Source organism: Neodiprion pinetum, chromosome 2, assembly GCF_021155775.2.
Source record: "Neodiprion pinetum isolate iyNeoPine1 chromosome 2, iyNeoPine1.2, whole genome shotgun sequence".
Classification (NCBI taxonomy): domain Eukaryota; kingdom Metazoa; phylum Arthropoda; class Insecta; order Hymenoptera; family Diprionidae; genus Neodiprion; species Neodiprion pinetum.
The window spans coordinates 25,595,099-25,614,851 of NC_060233.1; the positions used below are offsets into that span (position 1 = coordinate 25,595,099).

The window sequence follows — 19,753 nt, forward strand, 5'->3', positions numbered from 1 at the left end:
GTCTATTTTAATTTCTCATAAGTTGTATTCCTTTAATTCTGTGATATCGAAATATTTTATGCTAGTCTTTTAATTCATGAAGTACCTGCAGTTACTAGTCGAACATTTGAATGTAAGGTCGTTACCTATTTCAGTTTTTTCATTATTTCCTGCGAAACATATAGAGCTGTAAAGTTGTAATATTATTTTGAACAAATATATTAATTCAACCTTCTTTCATCTTTTCGCTTACACAAAATCGCAGTTTGTCGTTTGTAAATAGATGATCAGACAGAAAGATATTTATTAGGTAATATTGAGTATTAATATGTAAAAAAATTGTCATTAATCAGCGGCATATTTCGTGAAAGGTTACTGGAAAAATTGTATTTTCAGGCTGGAATACCTGGAAAAGTCAGGGAATTTCAGATTCCAAAAAGCGTACGAACCCTGATACTATGGTTTAGCCATTCGTCGTAACGCAGATTCGGTGGCAAATATGAAAAAAGCGATATGGGCAACCTTTGATCATTATAGTTCAACCGATGATGATCCGCGTGAGAAAACTGTCCAGGCGGAGGTAAGTCTTGGTGCTCTTAGCAGTGCGCTTTCGCGAACGGTGAACTTGCCTCTTATCAACGCGATTATATAAGCACTACCAGTCAATCTTTTAGACGCAATAAAACCAATTTACACAGAACTCTCCAATGAAAACTTACTGGAAAGATGTAAAGGTGGTTTTACACAAAACGATAACGAAAGTTACAATCAACTCATATGGAAAATACGTCCGAAGATTTTACCGAGTGGATTGATAGTGGTGAACATAGCTGCCCATGTCGCTGCATGTATGTTCAATGAAGGATGTGCTTCACTTTTGACAATGCTGCAAGCAATGGGAATAAGCTGCGGACGAAATTGTCACGCATACGTGACGGAAGATGAAAAGCGCGTGGACACGGCCGAGCGCCGCGCTCAATCTAATACTCGCGAAGCGAGATTATCGCGAAGACAACATCACATTGGAATTTTAGAGGCTGATACGTCTGCAGGATTGTTGTATGGGCCGGGCATCGATGATTCAATTTAGAGGTAATAAATTAGACTTTACCTATGTATACACCCGACTTCAAACTAACGCATTTTTCTCGAAACGACTTTTTCAGAATCGGTGACCACGATATCTCAAAAACGAGTGTATCGATTTATTTTTTTTCGATACATACTGTTTTTTGTATCAAGGAAAATGAAGTGATTTTTTCACCAAAATTTGATTCATTTTTCAAAAATTAATATTTTATCGAATCCTTCGATTCAGGAGTAGATAATGCGATACAAAAACTAAATTTATTTGGTTTTCTGATTTCAGGTGATTGGTTGGGAAGTTACAGTAGTCACCGCGGAAGGCCTCTTTTGATCAGCGGTGCGGGCGATACACTATATCGTTTACATTTATGAATTTTGTCCAATAAAAAAATTATGAAACATACTCAAAGATATACCCTTTACTGTGAAAAGAAAAGTTGGAAATCTGCAACCAATTTTCCAAAAAGAATCACAAAAACACGCCTTTTTTTCGGTCGCCAACTAGGTGTAACCCCATAAATTCAATATGGCGTCTGAAGGACGAGGGGTGGAGTCCGGAAAATATGAATTTAAACTACTAATGACCCCCTCCTCGCCCCCCTCCGCCGCGACTATTCGTGATAGAAAATTGCTGTTCCGAATTCATGCATTTTAAACTCCTAAAATGACTGGGCTATATCTAAAATATATTAGAACCTTTATTCGGCATCAGGTACATACATCGTGTGTCTAATGGTATAAGAACGTATATGCCATTATACAACCCTATACCAGATGTAGAGGTAAAAAGGCGTATTTTTACCCCTTTGTATTTACGCGAAAAACATGAGGATATATTCAAAAACTTTGAAATTGAAAAATGGATCAACTAATGGTAAATCGTCGTCAGACTGTCCGTTATATCTTTTCATTACGAAGCTTATGAAAAATAATCACGTTCTCTGATTGTGTAAGGTCGTATGCGCCCACACACGACTTTATACCCTTACGTCCGATGTTATTTTCTGAGAAATAAAAAATGTTGAACATTCTTTCTAAAATCGACGAATCTTTACATTTCAAAGGTTTTTAAATCGTTTGCGAGAGAAAAAATATTGGCGGATACGACCATAAGCCGTTACGTCCGATATCTTTTAAAAAATAAAAAAAATTTGTGAAGTAAGTACTGCTTTTCAAATGTCGCGGTTGGGTCGACATGGGCTCTAAACATATCACGTAGTCCGTGACGCCACATCCACACGATATATTATATTTCTGTTTTTTCTTTTTTCCGCTTTGTGATATATTGTCCCATGGCAGCCACGTTATTCTCTATATCAAAACACGTTTCTCTGAATCTGTATTCATCGTGCCTTTTGTAATGTTATACTAATAAAAATAACCAAATTTCAAAACAAAATTCTTCTCGAAATTGATAAATCTTAATTTTTTGAAAGTTTTGGCGTCATTCAAGAAAAAAACACAAAAATGGCGGATGCGACCTTATATTATTTATAAATGTGATAAATAAAAATATATTTTGAACGTGAAAGAGCGTATCCAGCAAACATAAGACCTTTTTACCTTTATTCATTTTTTCGGTTACTTTGATTATAGATATGCGTTTTGAGTGCTTTCATCCCGACTGCCGCGAAAAAAACATTATACGCCCTTTTACCACCAAATTCGATTCCATATTAGTACACAATTTCAACCAGGCGAAATGAGAAAAAATATTCTCTAAAAAATATGAATTGTGAACTAATTGTGCACAATTTATCTTATTATTCTGGAGTACCAGGAAATTTTACATGATTTTCCCGATTTCTTCCCGGTAGGAAAAATTTCTGGTTTTTCCCGATGCGTATACGCCATATACACTTCAATTCACATAACCAACGCCAAGAACCTCTCTAAATATTCATTTCATCTATTCCCAATCCGCTTCACCTAATTACATAATTACACTTCTTCCCAGTTCTGATAAAGCATGTATACAAACAATTATATACCTTCTCCACCTTATTATCACTCCTACCAATATTCCCGGATCGAGGATAGCGACGAAACCGGACCTGAATTTACCCAAATAACATTTTGGGTGGTTATAGAGGTGGTTTGACAACCGCTTGTCGAACCAACCCCCCTCTATCCTGTAACATGACGATATCCTACCAAGTCGAATTAGAACTTAAAATCGGACCAATTTTAATATTGTCAGAACTTCATTTTGTATCACAATTCTAAGTTCCAATGTTCCTGCATAATTTATGGGGTACCGCGTTATGGAAATCTGGGATGATTTTCTGAGAGAAATGAGAAATTTGCAAAATAATATTAAGGTGTTTCCATAAACCTGCCGGTATTAAATTTTGTTTTCCATAGATTATGTCGCAAAATTTCTAAGAGAAACTGAAAAACTATCAGGAATTTAGAAATTAAGTATATTCGCAGGAGTTTCTGAAAGTTTCGGAAAATACTTTTCACCAAGAAATGTCTGTTTCTAATTTTGGACAGTTGCTTTGTTTCAATTTTCTGAGTTCTCTAAGAAAAAAGTTAATTGGGTCTTGATAAAACGTTTAATACTGTTATTTTTTGGCACTTTTCGATACGTATAATTTTATTTCCATTTATTATCACCAAATGAATTCGTGTTTCTGACGGAGTAGCCTATCTGATTCCGATGTTTCCGTTTTCGTAACTTACATCATGAGATAAATTTGAATCTGTAATGTCAGTTCGAAAATATGTAATTCACTATTTTCTCTTACCTGAGCTATTAATTCAAGTGCGTGTGAAAATGTCATATAAAATAGTACTTAACAAATTGCTTAGTTTGTGACATTCTACATACCTAATACCACGTGATAATAGCGATTACCTTTGTTGCAACTGTTACAAGGTATCACTAATTAAAATAATAAAATTGATGTTAAAATAAGAAGGAACTACGAAAATATATATGTATGTACATTCAGGCAAACCTGACGTGAGGTAAAGTTAACTAAGGCTGATACATAAGATTATAGAAACATAGAATTGATGTGGCGACAGCAATTGCACCAAAATAAATATACTCTCTGTGTAACTTACTCGTGAGTTTGTTCGTCAAACTGGTGAGCTTAGACTTAAGGGCTTCTAACGTATGACGGGCATTTATTTGATGTGAAGTATGATCTGGATCGATAGGTTTGAGTTGAATATCATTTGTACTAGGCTCATTTTCACTTCCTCCCTGAGGATGAACTGATTTTCCATCAGTTTTTAATTCTTCCAATAAAGTTTGCTGCTGCGGTATGGTTTTCTTCTGAGTTTCATCTTCCGTGATTTCCACATCAATGCACTTTTTATGACTTGTTGTGGCACTTTGTGAGAAATTGTCACTTTGTATCAATGTTTTCTGTTCCATGTCAGTTTGTGTGCACGATAAAAATGTTGTTTTCGTAGCTTCATCGCCGTGCGTGCTATTACTTACACTGTTAAAATTCTTCACTACATTTTTCTTTTCAATACATGAATCATTCGCCAAGCTCTCACTCTGCTCTATACTATTATGCAGGCTCGTGTCCCAGCCCTGGGGTGTTATTTCCGATTTTGGCCCAGAATACATGCCATTGACCTTACTGACAAAGTCGTGTGATCGGGTGAGACACGCATCATGCTATTCTGAACAATGCTTCGATCCTGTTTTACCTGAACCGAGCTTCTTCGCAAGTGACAATGATTCATCTTCACCCCTCTCTTTCATTCTCTCTTTCCATAATCTCATACTTTCCTTAAACTCTTTCATAGATTTAGCTGCTTCAGTTTCATATGCCTGCCTTTCTTCATCAGACAAAGCCTTCCACTTTTGCAGCATATTTGTCTGCCAGTCCTGGAAAAAAAATAGTAATTCACATGGAGATAAAATTCAATGTCAAAACTCAATCTCCGTCCTATGCTACGTCCTATAAAAAATTGCATTTTGATGTCTACCAATTCGAATTTTACAAGAGGATTGCATGATGTAAAGATCAATTCGAATTATTCATTAAAATGCTTCGAATGTACATATGTCTACTGATTTGGTTTCTTTCCATTTATTCATGGTCGAATTGTAACGCAATTTCAATTTGATCCACTCTGTAATACACAATTTCGTTTCATTCCACTTCTAAATGATTCTTTTGAACACATTCAAATGAACCTCGAATGAAATTTAACACATCTCAAACAATTCAATTCATTCGTTTCTGTTTGCATACTACAACGTTTTGAATTCATACGAATCTGTGAATGGCAATAGCACTTTTATAATATCGTTTACTCTTAGATCTTCTTTTTTTAATCTTGTTCAATGCGTGACGAATTTCGGATTGTAGGACATCAAAACATATCTGTTTGATACGGTTTAATCTTTTTTTGTTTACTGAGATTGTATTGAATAAAGTTGCAAATTTCAATATCTACGGAGTTTTCGAAACATTTAAAAATTTGTCGAAAATTTTCTTCGAATTATATTATTAATTTCGTCAGTAGGAAAAAGGTAAAATTTTTTTTTGCATTTTTATGAAACACATACATTGCGAGTGTACCAATTTTATGATACTGCTGTTTATTAACAATTTTATTCAAGATTAGCAGCTCGATGCAGCTCCACCTGCTAATATTTTCAAATACTTTTTGTCGCAAAACTATTAGACATAGCCATATGCTTTTATAGAGCTCATCGAGACGTTGAAAACTCTTGAGCATAACTTTTTAATATCCACAAAAGTTAAGTCAGCGTTCGGATAAGTGTGCGATCCCGTTTCGACTTGGCTTACAAATATCCTTATATCTCCAAAACTATTGATCTGGCTGTAACGAAATATAGCTAAAAATCTGGAGAGATGTAGCTATCCATAGAAAAAAAGATTCGTAATCGGTTCAGTAGTTCTGGAGTTATATGGTAACGTATGGACAGACAGGCAGGTAGAGAGACATTGAGTTTTATATACAGGGTGTCTCATTTCAATCAATTCAGTCAAATATCACGAAAACCAAAAGTGTGAGGTAAAGTCACAAAACCTTACAACAGTTGTAAGGATCTAAGGAGAAAAGAAGATGAGAGTGTCAGATTATCCGTAAGTGGATTTGGTTTTTTTTTTTTTTAAATAGAGCAGTAAAGGTTATTTGAGATTCTTTGTTGAACTTTGACCATAAATAACTTTTGAAAAAGTAGATTTATCATAAAATGATGACTGACTTTTTTTGTATAGCGTTCAATTCCCTACAAAAATTTGTTCTGGTCTTGTCAGTACATTAATGTGTTGTGGAGTTATAAAATGTCAGAGTTAAACAAAAAAATTTCCCATGTTATTGAAATGTGAAATGGAACAGCGCAATGATGCACCTATAAATATAAATATTAAGACCTCAAAATTGGATAGCATTCTTTGTACGTCATTTGGAACAATATTTTCATCTTGAATTTTGAACAACAAAAACTGTCTTTTTTCGTACTGTATAATATTACATAAAATCGATCAAACAAATGGTTCTTTGATATTAACTCGATTGTATAATATTTTTCTACCCACCAGGGTGTCTACTGCAATCGAGACTTCAAATTCCAGGAGTATTCCAGAAGTTTCTAGGACTATTAGTTGAAAATTTCTAGGATCTTAATTTCGTCTTCCTTTGAGTTTTTAAGAATAAGGTGAGTTGGTAAGGTGTTGAAAAAAGAAATTTACACATGTGTAGGTATTATGTACACACTTTGGAGGCCTGATGAATTATATTTTCCACAAGAAGGTCGCGTATTACGGATGAAATATTGCAGTTTTCAATCGAAAGTGTATCATGTCAAATTTTCCAGCAGGAATCAAACTATTTCAGGACTTTTCTAGGACAAAGTTGAGGTTGGATGGTTTTTTTTTTTTTTTTTAAACTTTGATATTTCAGTATTGATTCAATAAGATTAAGGTAGTAGCCCGGTGTGACGGGTTCAAAAAATCGATTTTTTTTTTTTTACATTTTTCGGAAGAAAAACATCTTAAAAATATGCTATAAAAATTTCAGACATAAATTTTAATTATTCTTAAAGTTATAGCTAAAATAAGAGAGCGCGCCGTAGTGTGTATGAAAGCGTGTGTATGAAAGCGTCGCTGTCAAATCTGTTGCTAATATTGTGCTTAAAAAGCCAACTGCAAAGAAGCCAGAACTTTACGTAGAGCTCTAAAAGCTGCTGAAAATGACAACTTTGAGGAAACGGAAGGACTGCTCTATGCACCAGGCATACCTGATTAATGTAAGTATAATTTTATTGAAAAAAATCTGTTGTCAAAACTTTAAAAGCGTTTTTCTCAAAACCATGTTTTCGAAAGTTCGGGGAATCACTGACTCAAAACTATTCAACCGATTTAGCTAAAAATTTAACCCGTTATTCTAGACACACATATCTAGATGCCGAACCTTTAAAACATTTAATTTTTTAATTATAAACTATTTTATTTAAACAATTTATGAAGAAAAAAAATTAGATTTTGAGAACTTTTTTCACAAGTCCGCCATTTTGTTTTTGTTTTTTTATTTTTATGTATATTTAAGGTTCGGGACCTAAAATGAAGTCTACAGAATAATAATCTCTTTGAATTTTTTATTTCAGATGACTTTGGAAGGCTGTGTGTTTCCCCGAACCAACTCATCTTTTCTTTGAGGACTCCATATTGACGTCAAAAATTTTAAACAAATTAATGTAAGATTAACTTCAAAAAATTTTTTTTATATACTTCAAAACACCAATAAAAACATGTAAAAACTTTAAAACGATAGCATTTTATTTACTTTTTAAAAAAAAATCATGAAAAAACGTCTAAATTTCGGTCGTCACACCGGACTACTACCTTAAATATTTCTTCAAGAATTATGATTGATAATTTTTCAAACTAGAGAAGCAATTAGAAAATATGCATTAGAAAACTTATATGATCTTACCCTAATCTTCATAGATCCTCTTTTTTCAGCTGCTGCACGAGCAAATAAACTATAGGCCGATGGTGGTCTTGTTGGGATTCCCAAACTTTTTAATTGCTGAAAAAATGTATAGAATAAGAATAAAGTGATATTCGACTAAACAGAAACATTTGCAGTCTTAACAATTAACACATTCCATGTCACATTGAACGCTTGCAAGATCTGACTTCTTTCAAAAATGTTTCAATACGTAACATCCATGGTATATTCAACAATGACTTCTTTGAGATTATGTGTACAAAAGTGATTGTCTTCTAATCTTCCAGTAAAGAAGTTGCAAACAAAAAAATTGTTGTCTTTCTAGTCATTGGTTGTTGGTTGACAAGACCCATAAATCTAACATAATTTGTTGTCATTGTAGTTGACGACCTGGCTTTTCTCTCCCGGACATGATTTGTTTTCGAAGAGCGTGTTATTATTTTTTTTATTTTTATTCTTGGTTTTGTGTATGTCTAATGTCAGTACAGTTGAATTGATTTTGTAGTTATTCATCGCGATTTATATTATAATGTATAAAATTAAATTTGATTGTAAGTAAAAAAAATATTACACTTCTGAGAGGGGCCCTCCTCAAAGGGCCGAAATGTAAAATAAGACTTTATTTCTTCTGGCTGTCCTACGACACCGAATAAAACATTACCATGATATTAATAAGTATCAGAAGAAGAAAAGAATATAGTGTTGATAAATGAGGCGGACTTTTTCGTTTTGTGGTATATACAGGGTAAATCGAACAGCATTGGTCAATGATTTAGCAAAACTGAACATCATGAACTTCACGGCCCATTAAGTCTTCAGGACTTTCGATTTCTTCATTAAAATTAAGGTTGATTTGTTTTGCAAACGAGAAAAAATTACTTTCAGAAAGTTCACAAAAAAGGTTTTACATGTGTTTATATCTATATATGTTTTGACTGAAATGACAATTTTTTTTTACAAAATATAGAAGAGATTTGTCATTTATGCTGCTAGACTTCAGGACATGTTTCAGTCGATTTTGAGGAGAAATTGTATTGGGAAAAATTTGGATAACAAACTCACAATCCTTTTAAAAAATTGATCAGGTCCGTTACCATTTTACTTGATACAAAAATTCTGAATCTTTGAATGTCAAATAAAATGGTGAGGGGTATTATTAGATGAGACTATTTTTTTTTTGCAAATGATTATTTAAGAGAACATTCGTGTTAAAAATGCAAGTGCAACCTAAGTTAAAATAGAACACAAATGTCATTCGGTGTGCCATAGACAATATTGTAGGTTACACAATTTGATAAAAATCTCAGAGACGGTTCTATTTTGGAACTAAATTATATATACTCTTTATATGTCGTATAAGAACTTAAGGTTAGCGATTCTTTTGAAAAGAAATTAGCGAATAAAAAGTTGAAAATAACCAAGAATGTGCGTTCACGAAGGCTAGGTATTTTTGACAACATCATAGTTACACAGCCTAACTTTCTTAACTGAAGCGGTGCGAATCGATTAATAGTCAATGACGTTAACAGTATCGTATTGCCACATCTTCCATAACTTTGACGACCAGAGTCAAATCACTATGCAGTTATTTCTGATATTTGAAATCGTATAAATATTTTTCTCCGTGGCTTCCCTAAATTCATTTTACATCGTATTATTATTTACGACTTACATAATAAATCCTTTTCAACAAAAGCCGATGGTAGAGTTACCTTAACACAGTGCTATAATTAGTCGTTACTGACGACATTAAATGGCATTAATCTTGGAAATTATAAGAGTTTAAGTGTCATTGATCCAAAAAATTTGCAGCTAGTGGAATTTTGTAGATATTGCCACACGTAAATACAGAAATTTTCTTTTTTTTATGTAGCAATAATGCGGTATTTTTGCATGAAAGGAGAAAGTTTTCAAATATTTTATTTAGCACTGCATATGGTATTGTGCTAGCTGTAATATTTGCATATCTGTAATGCATAGAATTTAATAACAATTGAAATCAATGACATTTCACTTGGTCGGTAAACACCGACTATAGTAGGGATGGCCACCCGGTTGATCGCGGCTATTAGGCTTGTCGATCGCGACAAGGCAAAGAAAAATACATAACTATGTCAAAAAATATTTCATTTAATTCTGTGGTAAAGATTTGAGATTGGTAAATTGCACAGAGTCTGGATAGTAAACGGTAGATTTTGGGTCTAATCAAGTTGGCCACCTAGACTACAGCATCTTCTTAACTATGAATTGTACCTGTGATCGTGATTTTCTTTCCATTCGTTTGAGCTTTTTCTCTGCTTCATCGCGTTTAGCTTTTTTAATCAGTTCCTTCTGTTCATCTGTGATCGAATTTTCGTAATTTATCATTGCTTTGCTGTATTCCTTATAAAGGTTTTTACGTTCTTCTTCCAATTTTGATTTTTGACTAGGATCCATTTTTTTGTATTCTTTTGCAATCATTGCTACTATTTCCGGCGATTTGAGATCGGGATACTTTTGCCTCAACATAGGCCGCAGTTGTTGCATGAAAGTGAAATATACAGATAATGGACGTTTTGGTTTCGGTGATAATCCTAGTCGCTCTTCTAAAGAGTGCTTCAACGTTGCTACTGGCTGATAGCTGGGCAAAATGAATCTGGAAGAATAACGGAGAGTAGATTGACAACTGCAGTCATGCCAGTTTTATTAATGAGTAGTTAGTCCCCGCTTATACTTTGGTAATCCTAGGGTAATCAACAAACGCAATGGATTGATCCAGCACTACGATTCAAGTATTGGGGATATTTAGGTACAAAAATGTACTTGATAAAATGACAGAATGAAGAACGAATGAAATCGAAGTTAATAACGTCAAAGTAATGAAACGATAAACACAGAATGGCTATTTTTCTACTTCAGAATAACTTTGAAAAAGTAGTGTTTGCACGATGAGTATGCCAATACTGTATCACAATTTACTGAATTTCAGGCAATCCAATTTTGCAAAATTCCAAGTTTCCCTAAAAGTGCATTATTATAATGATATTAGAAACTAAAACTATATGGAGATTTGCTAAAACTAATGATTGCACAACCTCAGGATTGTCTAAGATTTCGTGAACCACACCCAGCTGAAAGTAAGCACATTTTGCAAACTCAACACCTTCAAAGCTATTGTAAAACGGCAAAGTAATGAATTTTAGTTCGACAATTCATTATGCAAACGTCATTAATTTCTGCCTTATCTGTATAGGAATTATGTAACTTACAGATATTAATTACGTATAAAATAATTTCCGCTAATTGACAGGCACAGGCTGTGGGAACAGGCATTTAAATTGGTTGAAATACACTTCACTATTTGCCCTGAAGTGAAATACTCTGGTGCTCGCATAAATTTGCTAAAGGATCGCAAGGTTTGAATTGATTTATGCTATATTAATTAATCTACTGCCAATTTAAAATTAATCTTAAAACAGTAAACCAAGGGTTCTACAACCAGATCTCTTTCAACTTCCTGATTCTATGTTTTCAGGAAAGCGAGACAGTTATGATATGCACCGCGTACATAAAAAGTTGAGTTTTCAATAAATTTGCATATTTTAACATCTAGAGAACCCTCAAAATATTATTTTCCTGGGTATCGTAATTTCACTTGAGTTCTGTGCCTGTGCAATTAGTCTTGACTTCAAATTACATTTATGTTATTATTTGTTGCTAAATACAACAGACAGATTAGCTGCAAATAATAATGACAAAATCTGTTAATGAGAATTTAATTAATTGGTTTGCTATTCTCAAAACCATTGAAAGTAGAATAAAATAATAAACAAATAGAAGTAAAATAGAAGTGTATTTATCGGACATTGGACTAGAAGTTGATTTGACGAAGGATGGAATTGAAGTGTACTTGATGAATGGTGGATTAATAGAGACTCGAGGCACAGAGTACGAGTGCACGAAAGGTACGAAAATCTAGATTAGTGGGGATTAGTGGAGTAAGGGAGATAGCTAGTGGCTTAAAGCTGGATGGAAATAGAATAGGATAGAGACTATAACGTTACTATAAGGAATGTTGAAAAGTTAGCAGGTACAGGCAAGAGGTGGTCGCAGAAGATGGGGAAAACATGTGCGGAACGCCAATCATGACAGCGAAAAAGTTTTTTGATAATTTACACTTTCATTCCAAATATTTTTCAATTTCAGGTGTAAAAAAACTTTTGAATATTCCTTTACCTTTCACGTACTATACCACGAAGGTACTTAGTAAATAAGACAATGACAATAATTCATACTTTAACTACGTAAATTAATATTGCATTGTGTCGTTCACAGGGGTAAAAACAAAAACCGATTGTGAGAAAAAATAATCAAATTTAAGCAATAATCAATTATACTCAATTAGTTGGGAAAAATAATCGATTATTCTTGGTCATTCTCGATGAGGTAAGAAATTCACTGTCCATATCTGTAGCCCTCAGAGTATTTCAAAATACATATTAATCTCGACTTGATTAGGGTAGGCGACATTGTAGCATGATTTATGTGTGACTTGTGTACAATCGCTCTTCAACCAGTTACTGTGCGAATATGTGTTTGAAAGAATCAGAGTAGACTCTCCGTATGATGCTATGCGATGCAGTGTTGCAGCTAATGAAAATGTTTATTGAAATTGATGACGTTGGCTAAGCATTATTTTGCGAATGAATTTTCTAAACAGGAGTATCATGGAAAAAAAAATGGTTTAATTATGAAAATAATAATCTACCCAATAACAGAAGGAATAGGTGAGTGATACATGAAGTGTTGACTACGATAATGGTTATGATTGTATCATTTTATAACTTGGCAAAAGTAAAGACCCTGGCACAATGAGACGAACGACGAGATAAGAATAAAAATCAGCCAATCGCCACGCACCTTAGAAAAGCAACATCAATCGTATAGCTTACTTCTTATTTCCATTTCTGACTATACCAGCGGTTTGAAGGTTATGAAAATTATTTATAGTATATGATGAATACCTTGATGACAAAAGATTCCTATAAGGTCCCATTACGTTACAAAGTTTGAAAAAATTCCCATTCATGGCCATGGTTGAATCGGATCTTCATTCGCACAAGAAACTGCTACTCTTCTTCCTGTTTATATCCCTGTTCCGGTAGATATGTACAATACGTACTAAGGGTACTAAGCCATACCAAGCCGCGAATACCTAAGGCGACCTCAGCCATGCACGCCATGTATGTATGGACGTGTGTGTGTATATATCACGTATGTATGCACCCATAGCGGGTGTGTTCCGAAACCATAGATTTATAGAGATAGACTGCGCGGCAGTGTCCATAGACTCATAAGAATAGACCGCGTGAGCGGGCTGAGAAGGCGATAACGCGGTAGAATGAGAAAGCTGCATATAGGCCCACCTCTAACCTTGTTTAATCGCGCATGCGCGGGACACGCGAGTCGTGTATGCCAGTCACTGATATATATATACACTGGATTGGATTTAAGCGTGGTGCCGTCACGCCAATTGAACGGTAGCCATTTTGTACAGATTCTTGTCACTTCAGATATATATAAATATATACGTGATATATGTATGTGTATATAATCGATTGTGTTGGAAAATTACAGTAACAATTATTGAGGTAACAATGAGTACCTGCGTTTTTTGCAAAACAAAGCAATCAAAATATTGTGGGCGATCATTTCACAAGTGAGTATACAACGCTGAAGCGTTCTGCAAATGATAACTTGCAGAGGTTATGTCAGCATACGAAGTATTTACTAATTATATTTAACGAGTATTATAACGTACGAATCGTGTCAGTAAAAATTCACAATATTTGAATTATGAACCGATCTTATTATAATTGAAATTGAAAACTCGGGTATTATTGACTCAGGGATTAAATTATAATTCGATATGTAGATTTCCCGTGAAAGATGTGTTGCACCTTCAGCAGTGGTTAAAAGAAATGAAGAGGAAGGACTGGAAGCCAAACCGAAATAGCACATTGTGTTCGGCTCATTTTACAAATGACTGCTCTGATAGGACAGGATTCCTAATTACATTGAAAAAGAACAGTGTACCAACTATATTTGACAACCCAAAATCAGAGTGTTCATCTTGTCACCGATTAAGGGAATATGGACGTGGCTATTCATTCTTCAAGTAAGTACCGTTACTCAATGCAACATAACGTGTGAATTAATAAATTTAAACTTTGCTTGTTATGTAGGTTCCCATTGGATGAACCTGATATTATGAAGCAGTGGATCGCAAATATAAACATTGGTCCGTGGTCTCCATCAAGTGATAGCTTTCTGTGTTCCGACCACTTTGAACTCTCTTGCTTTCAGAAGAAAAGTAAAAATTATATAACTTTACGAAAAGGCAGTATCCCAACGTTATTTGGTAAGATCTGAAACTATTAATCCCTTTTAGGTCAGAGAAAACTCAGTGTGCATAAAGACACGTTGATGTGATGCACTATTGCGTCAATGTCGTCGAAGCGGTTAATTACCTACAGATTATAAAGTGCTCTGTTACAGAAAAATCGTGTGTGACACATTTCTGTGTATTTCCATTGTCGTTATTTATTAGTAACTTATCTGTAGGTGAAAACTTGCAGCAGACCGAATTTCAGGATGAATCCGATCGGCCCACCACAGTGAATGTAACCAAATTACATGAGCACCTACACATTTGTACCTGATTTGCATGCTCAGATATGTACATCTTTTTTATTTTCTTTTGATTGTGCTTGTAACTTTTTCTTCATGTGAATGGATTGTGGATTGATACTACTAATTATATTGTTGTGGTTTATCGCACGCAACTCTATAAAAATTCCTTAACGTTTGCAAGGAATGTTTTATTCTCCATATTTTTGAATAAAGTTTTTACTCACCCAATATGATATAATTTAATTCAAAACTTTTTTTACATGTCTTAAGCTCCACTTTGATGATCAATGGATGGTAAATGGATTCCCTAACGGTTGAATTAGTGTTATACAAATTTTTGAATAATCCGTATGAAATTCAGCCCACCATAGGATAAAGGATAATGGACGGAAACTTCTTAGAATTGAGGACTTCTTTTGAACATAAAGAAAAATCACGCTTAAATACAAGTTTTTCGTCATATTATTTAATGATCTTTTACATCATATAATTGTAAATAATAATATACCTTCGAAAAAATGATTTGTTCTTCATTTAATGTATCAAACATTATTTTACTCGTCAAAAACTTTTTTGTGTGACGAATATATCGTTAGATTTAAATAGCATATTTTACGCAGTTCAAATCTAGCGCGCATTCTGTGACAACTTTCTGTACAAGATGGCGGAAATTCAAGTGTTCAATTGGACACACGAGCTTACACGTAGAGTATACGGTAATATCCAATCCAGTGTATATATATATCAGTGATGCCAGTATACTACACTACGAGAGAATGCGAAGCGCGCATGCATGCGATTAGACAAAGATAGCAGTATGGGCCCATATGCAGCTTACTCTTTCTGTCCCGCTATCGCATTCACTAACGGGCTACTTTCGAGCTCGCGCGGTCTATTCTTACATGCCTATGGCAGTGTCGTAGACTTGTAGGCCGTGTTCGAAAATTGACTGACAGTACTGTCAGCTATCTTTTATCTCTTTTGCGCTGCCGAGTTCATGGACAGCTCTCTCTCTGTCCTAGGGAATTTTTAGTACTGGCAGTCAATTTACGAACACGGCCATAAAGATAGACTGTGCGCTCCTATAAGAAGCACAGACAATTACATATAGAGGACAGAGATATATCGAGAGTACTGCTCTCTCTTATCGATCGGCGTCATGGTGGGAGACAACGGAGCAGTGGAAGTGGAACAGCTATAGATATAGGCCCATAATTTCTTTCATAATTTACCGCCACCACTTCCCTACTCATCTCTGCTATTCGTAGCCAGGCGCTGGTATCGCTTGCGGATACATCCCGAACTACAAGATTTTTCATCACTTTCAAGAAACAAAGAAATTCCAAATGCAGCGATCTAATTGAAAGCTATATCTTTCTTCTAAGTCTATATCTGATGAGGTGAATAAGAGTGTGATAGTACTTGTCGTTTAATTACTATGCAATAATTAATTCTGATCAGGCACTTTTGACTGGATTGAAAGTTACTTTTTCGAGACAACTTGATTGTTACTAACCCTGGTATCGTTGGTAATTTCCAGGCTAGTGGTCCCTTAGACCATGATGGTAGAATTTGTCCACAGAATTCTTCGTACAACTTTATGGTGCATCAAAGGTTGTTTTGTAATATCGCTTTTGGGAAATCATCCACTCAGATACGCTACCTGACGGATCAAATATAAACTACTCTATGCAGGTCAAGCTTAAACTGCTGATACCAAATATAATATGTGAGAAATGTAGTTTAAAAGTGTTAAACTTTTTTTTAAATATTAAGTAATCAATTATTATCTATAAGCTTAGTTATTACTTAAAAAGATCTTAAATTTCAATATTTGATCAAAAAATTTAATCATGAAGTTTCCACCACGAGAAAATAAAAATAAAACTTTCTGCTGCGTGTATGGGTGTAATAGCAAGTCTAGTAAGAACAATACAGTTCGATTTTACACTTTTCCTTCGGCAAATTCTAGTTTTGTAGTAATCAAAAATAAATTTGGTGAAGATGAAGTAATTGATCGTCGATTAGCTTGGATAAAAGCATTGAAAATTGGGAATGAGGTTACACAGTCAAAAAAAGTGTTTTCATTACATTTCACCAAAAATGACTTCATACCAACATGTAAGTAATTACCTATAGAATTTCATTTCATAATTATTTGTTTATCATCAATATGAAATGAAATTTTTTGTAGTGTAATATTTATCAGAAAAAATAAAAAACAATAAACATTAAATTTTATTTTTCATTGCAGCCAATGTTGCGATATTGCACCCACAATTTCATGCGGTGGATCTTTTAAACGAGAAGTTTGGAGACAGAATGCAATTATTTTATACTCATTATCACAACTAGTATCTGATTGCTGTAGGCCACATTTCATTAGATGTCCCGCATCAAGTATATCTTCACCACCAATAAAATTTTTATGACTAGGCTGAGTATTTGCAAACTCACAAATTTCTTGTATTGAAATTTTCATATTTTATTGAATTTTTTTTGAAAATTCGAGTTTAATAACTGTAAATAAATACACGCTTTCACATAAGAACACGAAAGCTGATTTAAAAATGCGTTTTAGAATAGTTACTGCTTCTGCCGCAAGGAGAAGCCACGCCCCCGGCAGATTTCCCATTACCAAGGTTTTAAATTTTCAAGTTTTCAGAATTTAAAATTAAGTCTTTCTGTAAAATTATAGTACTTAATACAGATGCAAAAACAAATCTTCACGTATGTTGAATTTCATTCAGTTAAATGTTAGTCACCTCGAAGTACCAGTTCACAAGATGAAAGATTATTCTTACGTTTGATGTTGATTAGCTTTCTACTATCAAGTATTGTGCGATGTGATGTTTCTTATTCAAAATTTTTTATTTCATAGTGCCTGATTTAATAACAAGATTTACTTGAAGTTTTGATGGATAAACTTTAATCGAAAACTTAATTTGGTGTTATTATCAATACTACATGATGAATATTTGAATAATTAAGAAATTTGAGTAGCTTGAAACTCTTGCAAGTAAGCTTTTTTACACACTGATTCAATGTGTATAGTATAATGGATGAAAATAATCTTCGCGTGTTCCAAAATCTTAACTAAGTCAAAATATACAAATTAGTAAACTGTAATAAATTATTAGACTAGTTCAAATTAGTTTGATGAATTGCAGAGCTCTCGACGAGGCAAGACGTAGAACTAGTAGTCTTCTGAATCCCAAGTTTATGCTTATGTAATCAAGTAAATTTGGTTTGACAGTCTACAAAGTCTCTTACCAGGCTGCACGCTGCGAATAAACCATCTTAAAATAACCATGATCAACAAAATCATGATTTGGAATAACCAAAACAATACTTTGCATGTCGAAGTTACCAATATCTAAAAAAAGTAGTTTATGTAAAAGAACGAGTAATAAATAAATTTGTAAAATATATTAGATAGCAGTTGCCACTCCTTCGCTTGCAATTACGCAGCAGCAGCAGCGTTCAGTAGCACAGGTATAGTTGAGTGTCAAAAGTAGACAGTATTCACTGCTTATATATCACTCCGAATGTTATATCAAGTTTCAATTATGCGTATCAGTAGTATGTTATTTAAATGTATTTTGATGAAGGATGAAGACATTTATGTACATATAGTGTTTTCTTACAATGATTTTTGGTATCAAGTGATTCAATGCATACATTTTCATCAATTCCGACTGACACGGAATCTCTGCACTAGGATTTTTTGAAGTCCCCCCGATATGTAGGGAATGTGCTATAGTGGTCGGCTACTTTAAAAAGTAGGCTCAGTAAATGATCACTCAGTGGTTAACCACTATTAATGGTTGGTCACAGCTATTTCGTTATGGAAATTTATTACCTGTCAACCCATTGAAAAAGTAATTATGTCATGGAAGTATAGATGTAAACTAATAAAACATTGTACGTAATTAGTTATAAAAATATGTGGTTACGAAAATTTTTCAAAACAAGATGATAAGTATGGATGAAATGGATAAGTTTCGGTTTAATCAACAACTTTTCTGGTTAAAGAAATGTACACCCAATTCTAGCAGGAGATAAAACAAAAGAAAACTAGTGGCCGATCACTAGTACATTCACCTTAAGTACTTTCCTAACTGCTGTAAAACGATAATGTCGAGATATTTAAAGTTAGGAGCAGCGATTACCAACAACCTTTTTATCATCGGATATTCGAAAATAGTAAAACCAGTAATATGTGACTAAAACGTGAATTATTATTGTAAACGTAGTTTCTTTTCATTGAGCAACATAAATATATAAAACTTGTATTCGTAGTCAAACGAACCACGTATGAAATAAATCCACTGTAATGAAATTTGATGTTCGAGGTCCATTACAAATAATGCATTGAAAATAAATTGTTACAAAACAAAATTATTCACTTATCGCAAGATAGAAACTTTCGAAACATAGTCAAGTTTCATTTTAAAAAAATCCAAAAACCAAGATTCAATACTAAGAAGTACTTTACACCGAAATTTGTTCATTTGAATGTACAACGAGAAATACTTCGATTATCTGATTCACTAAAGATGAAAATAAGCCTTAAAAAAGTGCAAACTTACGTGAGAATGTGAAAGGTACATTATGGTGCAATTCACATACAAAAAAAAGGAAACTCAACTACTAAAAAGGCTTCTTCCTCTACCAATTATATTCTTTTATTATTACTTTAGAGTGCTGATTTTCAGTTTTTGTGATTATAGTTAAACTATCATTTGTTACTCTATCGAAGATTAGCTAGTTAAATCAATAACTATAGATTCATCTTGTAAAGTAGATAAATGTGCAATTTAGGTTGCAAATATTCACTCTTTGTTCGGTTAAAATTAAATCTTGTAGCTGTACCTAATTGTTATCAAATAACCATAGTTTGTCAATATTCATTTATCAAATTGTCATATATTACTTATTGTTTATGGTCTGAACATGAAACCGCAATGCTCTCTAATGTTTCGAAAAAGTAAACTATGTTTTCCTCTTTGCGGAAGGAAATATAAAGAATTGTAACGGCGACGAGAAGACAATAAAATTG

General features: G+C 33.7%; 2 protein-coding genes and 1 long non-coding RNA gene across 12 annotated transcripts in view; 2 read left to right on the forward strand and 1 right to left on the reverse strand.

Moving 5' to 3' along the window:
• Positions 1-13,318, reverse strand: part of TFAM (mitochondrial transcription factor A) — a 126,516-nt gene extending 113,198 nt beyond the window's left edge. For 4 of the 7 annotated variants that reach the window (XM_069133918.1, XM_069133916.1, XM_069133917.1 and 1 more), the window contains exons 1-4: positions 13,023-13,313; positions 10,273-10,654; positions 8,002-8,097; positions 4,138-4,918 (exon numbers count right to left, since the gene is read on the reverse strand). In XM_069133918.1, coding sequence (XP_068990019.1) covers positions 4,706-4,918; positions 8,002-8,097; positions 10,273-10,654; positions 13,023-13,093 — 762 coding nt within the window. In that variant the 5' untranslated portion in view covers positions 13,094-13,313 and the 3' untranslated portion in view covers positions 4,138-4,705. Of the gene's footprint in view, positions 1-1,306; positions 3,771-4,137; positions 4,919-6,605; positions 6,704-8,001; positions 8,098-10,272; positions 10,655-13,022 lie in introns of those variants that run through there. The other 3 variants (XM_069133914.1, XM_069133920.1, XM_069133919.1) reach the window with 3 other exon arrangements.
• Positions 13,319-13,494: 176 nt separating this feature from the next.
• On the forward strand, positions 13,495-15,213 carry LOC124211163 (uncharacterized). 4 transcript variants are annotated; one of them, XM_046609964.2, is made up of 5 exons: positions 13,495-13,538; positions 13,636-13,717; positions 13,934-14,176; positions 14,244-14,419; positions 14,623-14,935. In XM_046609964.2, exons 2-5 carry the CDS (start codon positions 13,656-13,658, stop codon positions 14,718-14,720), a joined length of 579 nt encoding a protein of 192 aa, XP_046465920.2. In that variant the 5' UTR covers positions 13,495-13,538; positions 13,636-13,655; the 3' UTR covers positions 14,721-14,935. The 4 variants fall into 4 exon arrangements, 3 of the variants coding, with proteins under 3 accessions (XP_046465920.2, XP_046465923.1, XP_046465922.1); XM_046609967.2 differs by lacking the exons at positions 13,495-13,538; positions 14,623-14,935 and adding an exon at positions 14,962-15,213 and having other exon boundaries at positions 13,547-13,717; XM_046609966.2 differs by lacking the exon at positions 13,495-13,538 and having other exon boundaries at positions 13,547-13,717.
• A 748-nt stretch (positions 15,214-15,961) lies between these two features.
• LOC124211170 (uncharacterized) lies at positions 15,962-19,665 on the forward strand. Its single transcript, XR_006881414.2, has 3 exons — positions 15,962-16,091; positions 16,232-16,812; positions 16,946-19,665. It is a non-coding gene; the product is annotated as an uncharacterized lncRNA (long non-coding RNA).
• Positions 19,666-19,753: the final 88 nt, after the last annotated feature.

Bases quoted from the DNA above. Each gene is read 5' to 3' on its own strand.
- LOC124211163 (XM_046609964.2), top strand. From the start codon at position 13,656: ATGAGTACCTGCGTTTTTTGCAAAACAAAGCAATCAAAATATTGTGGG. The intron at 13,718-13,933 runs GTGAGTATACAA...TTCGATATGTAG, and splicing joins TGTGGGCGATCATTTCACAA to ATTTCCCGTGAAAGATGTGT. The intron at 14,177-14,243 runs GTAAGTACCGTT...CTTGTTATGTAG, and splicing joins CGTGGCTATTCATTCTTCAA to GTTCCCATTGGATGAACCTG.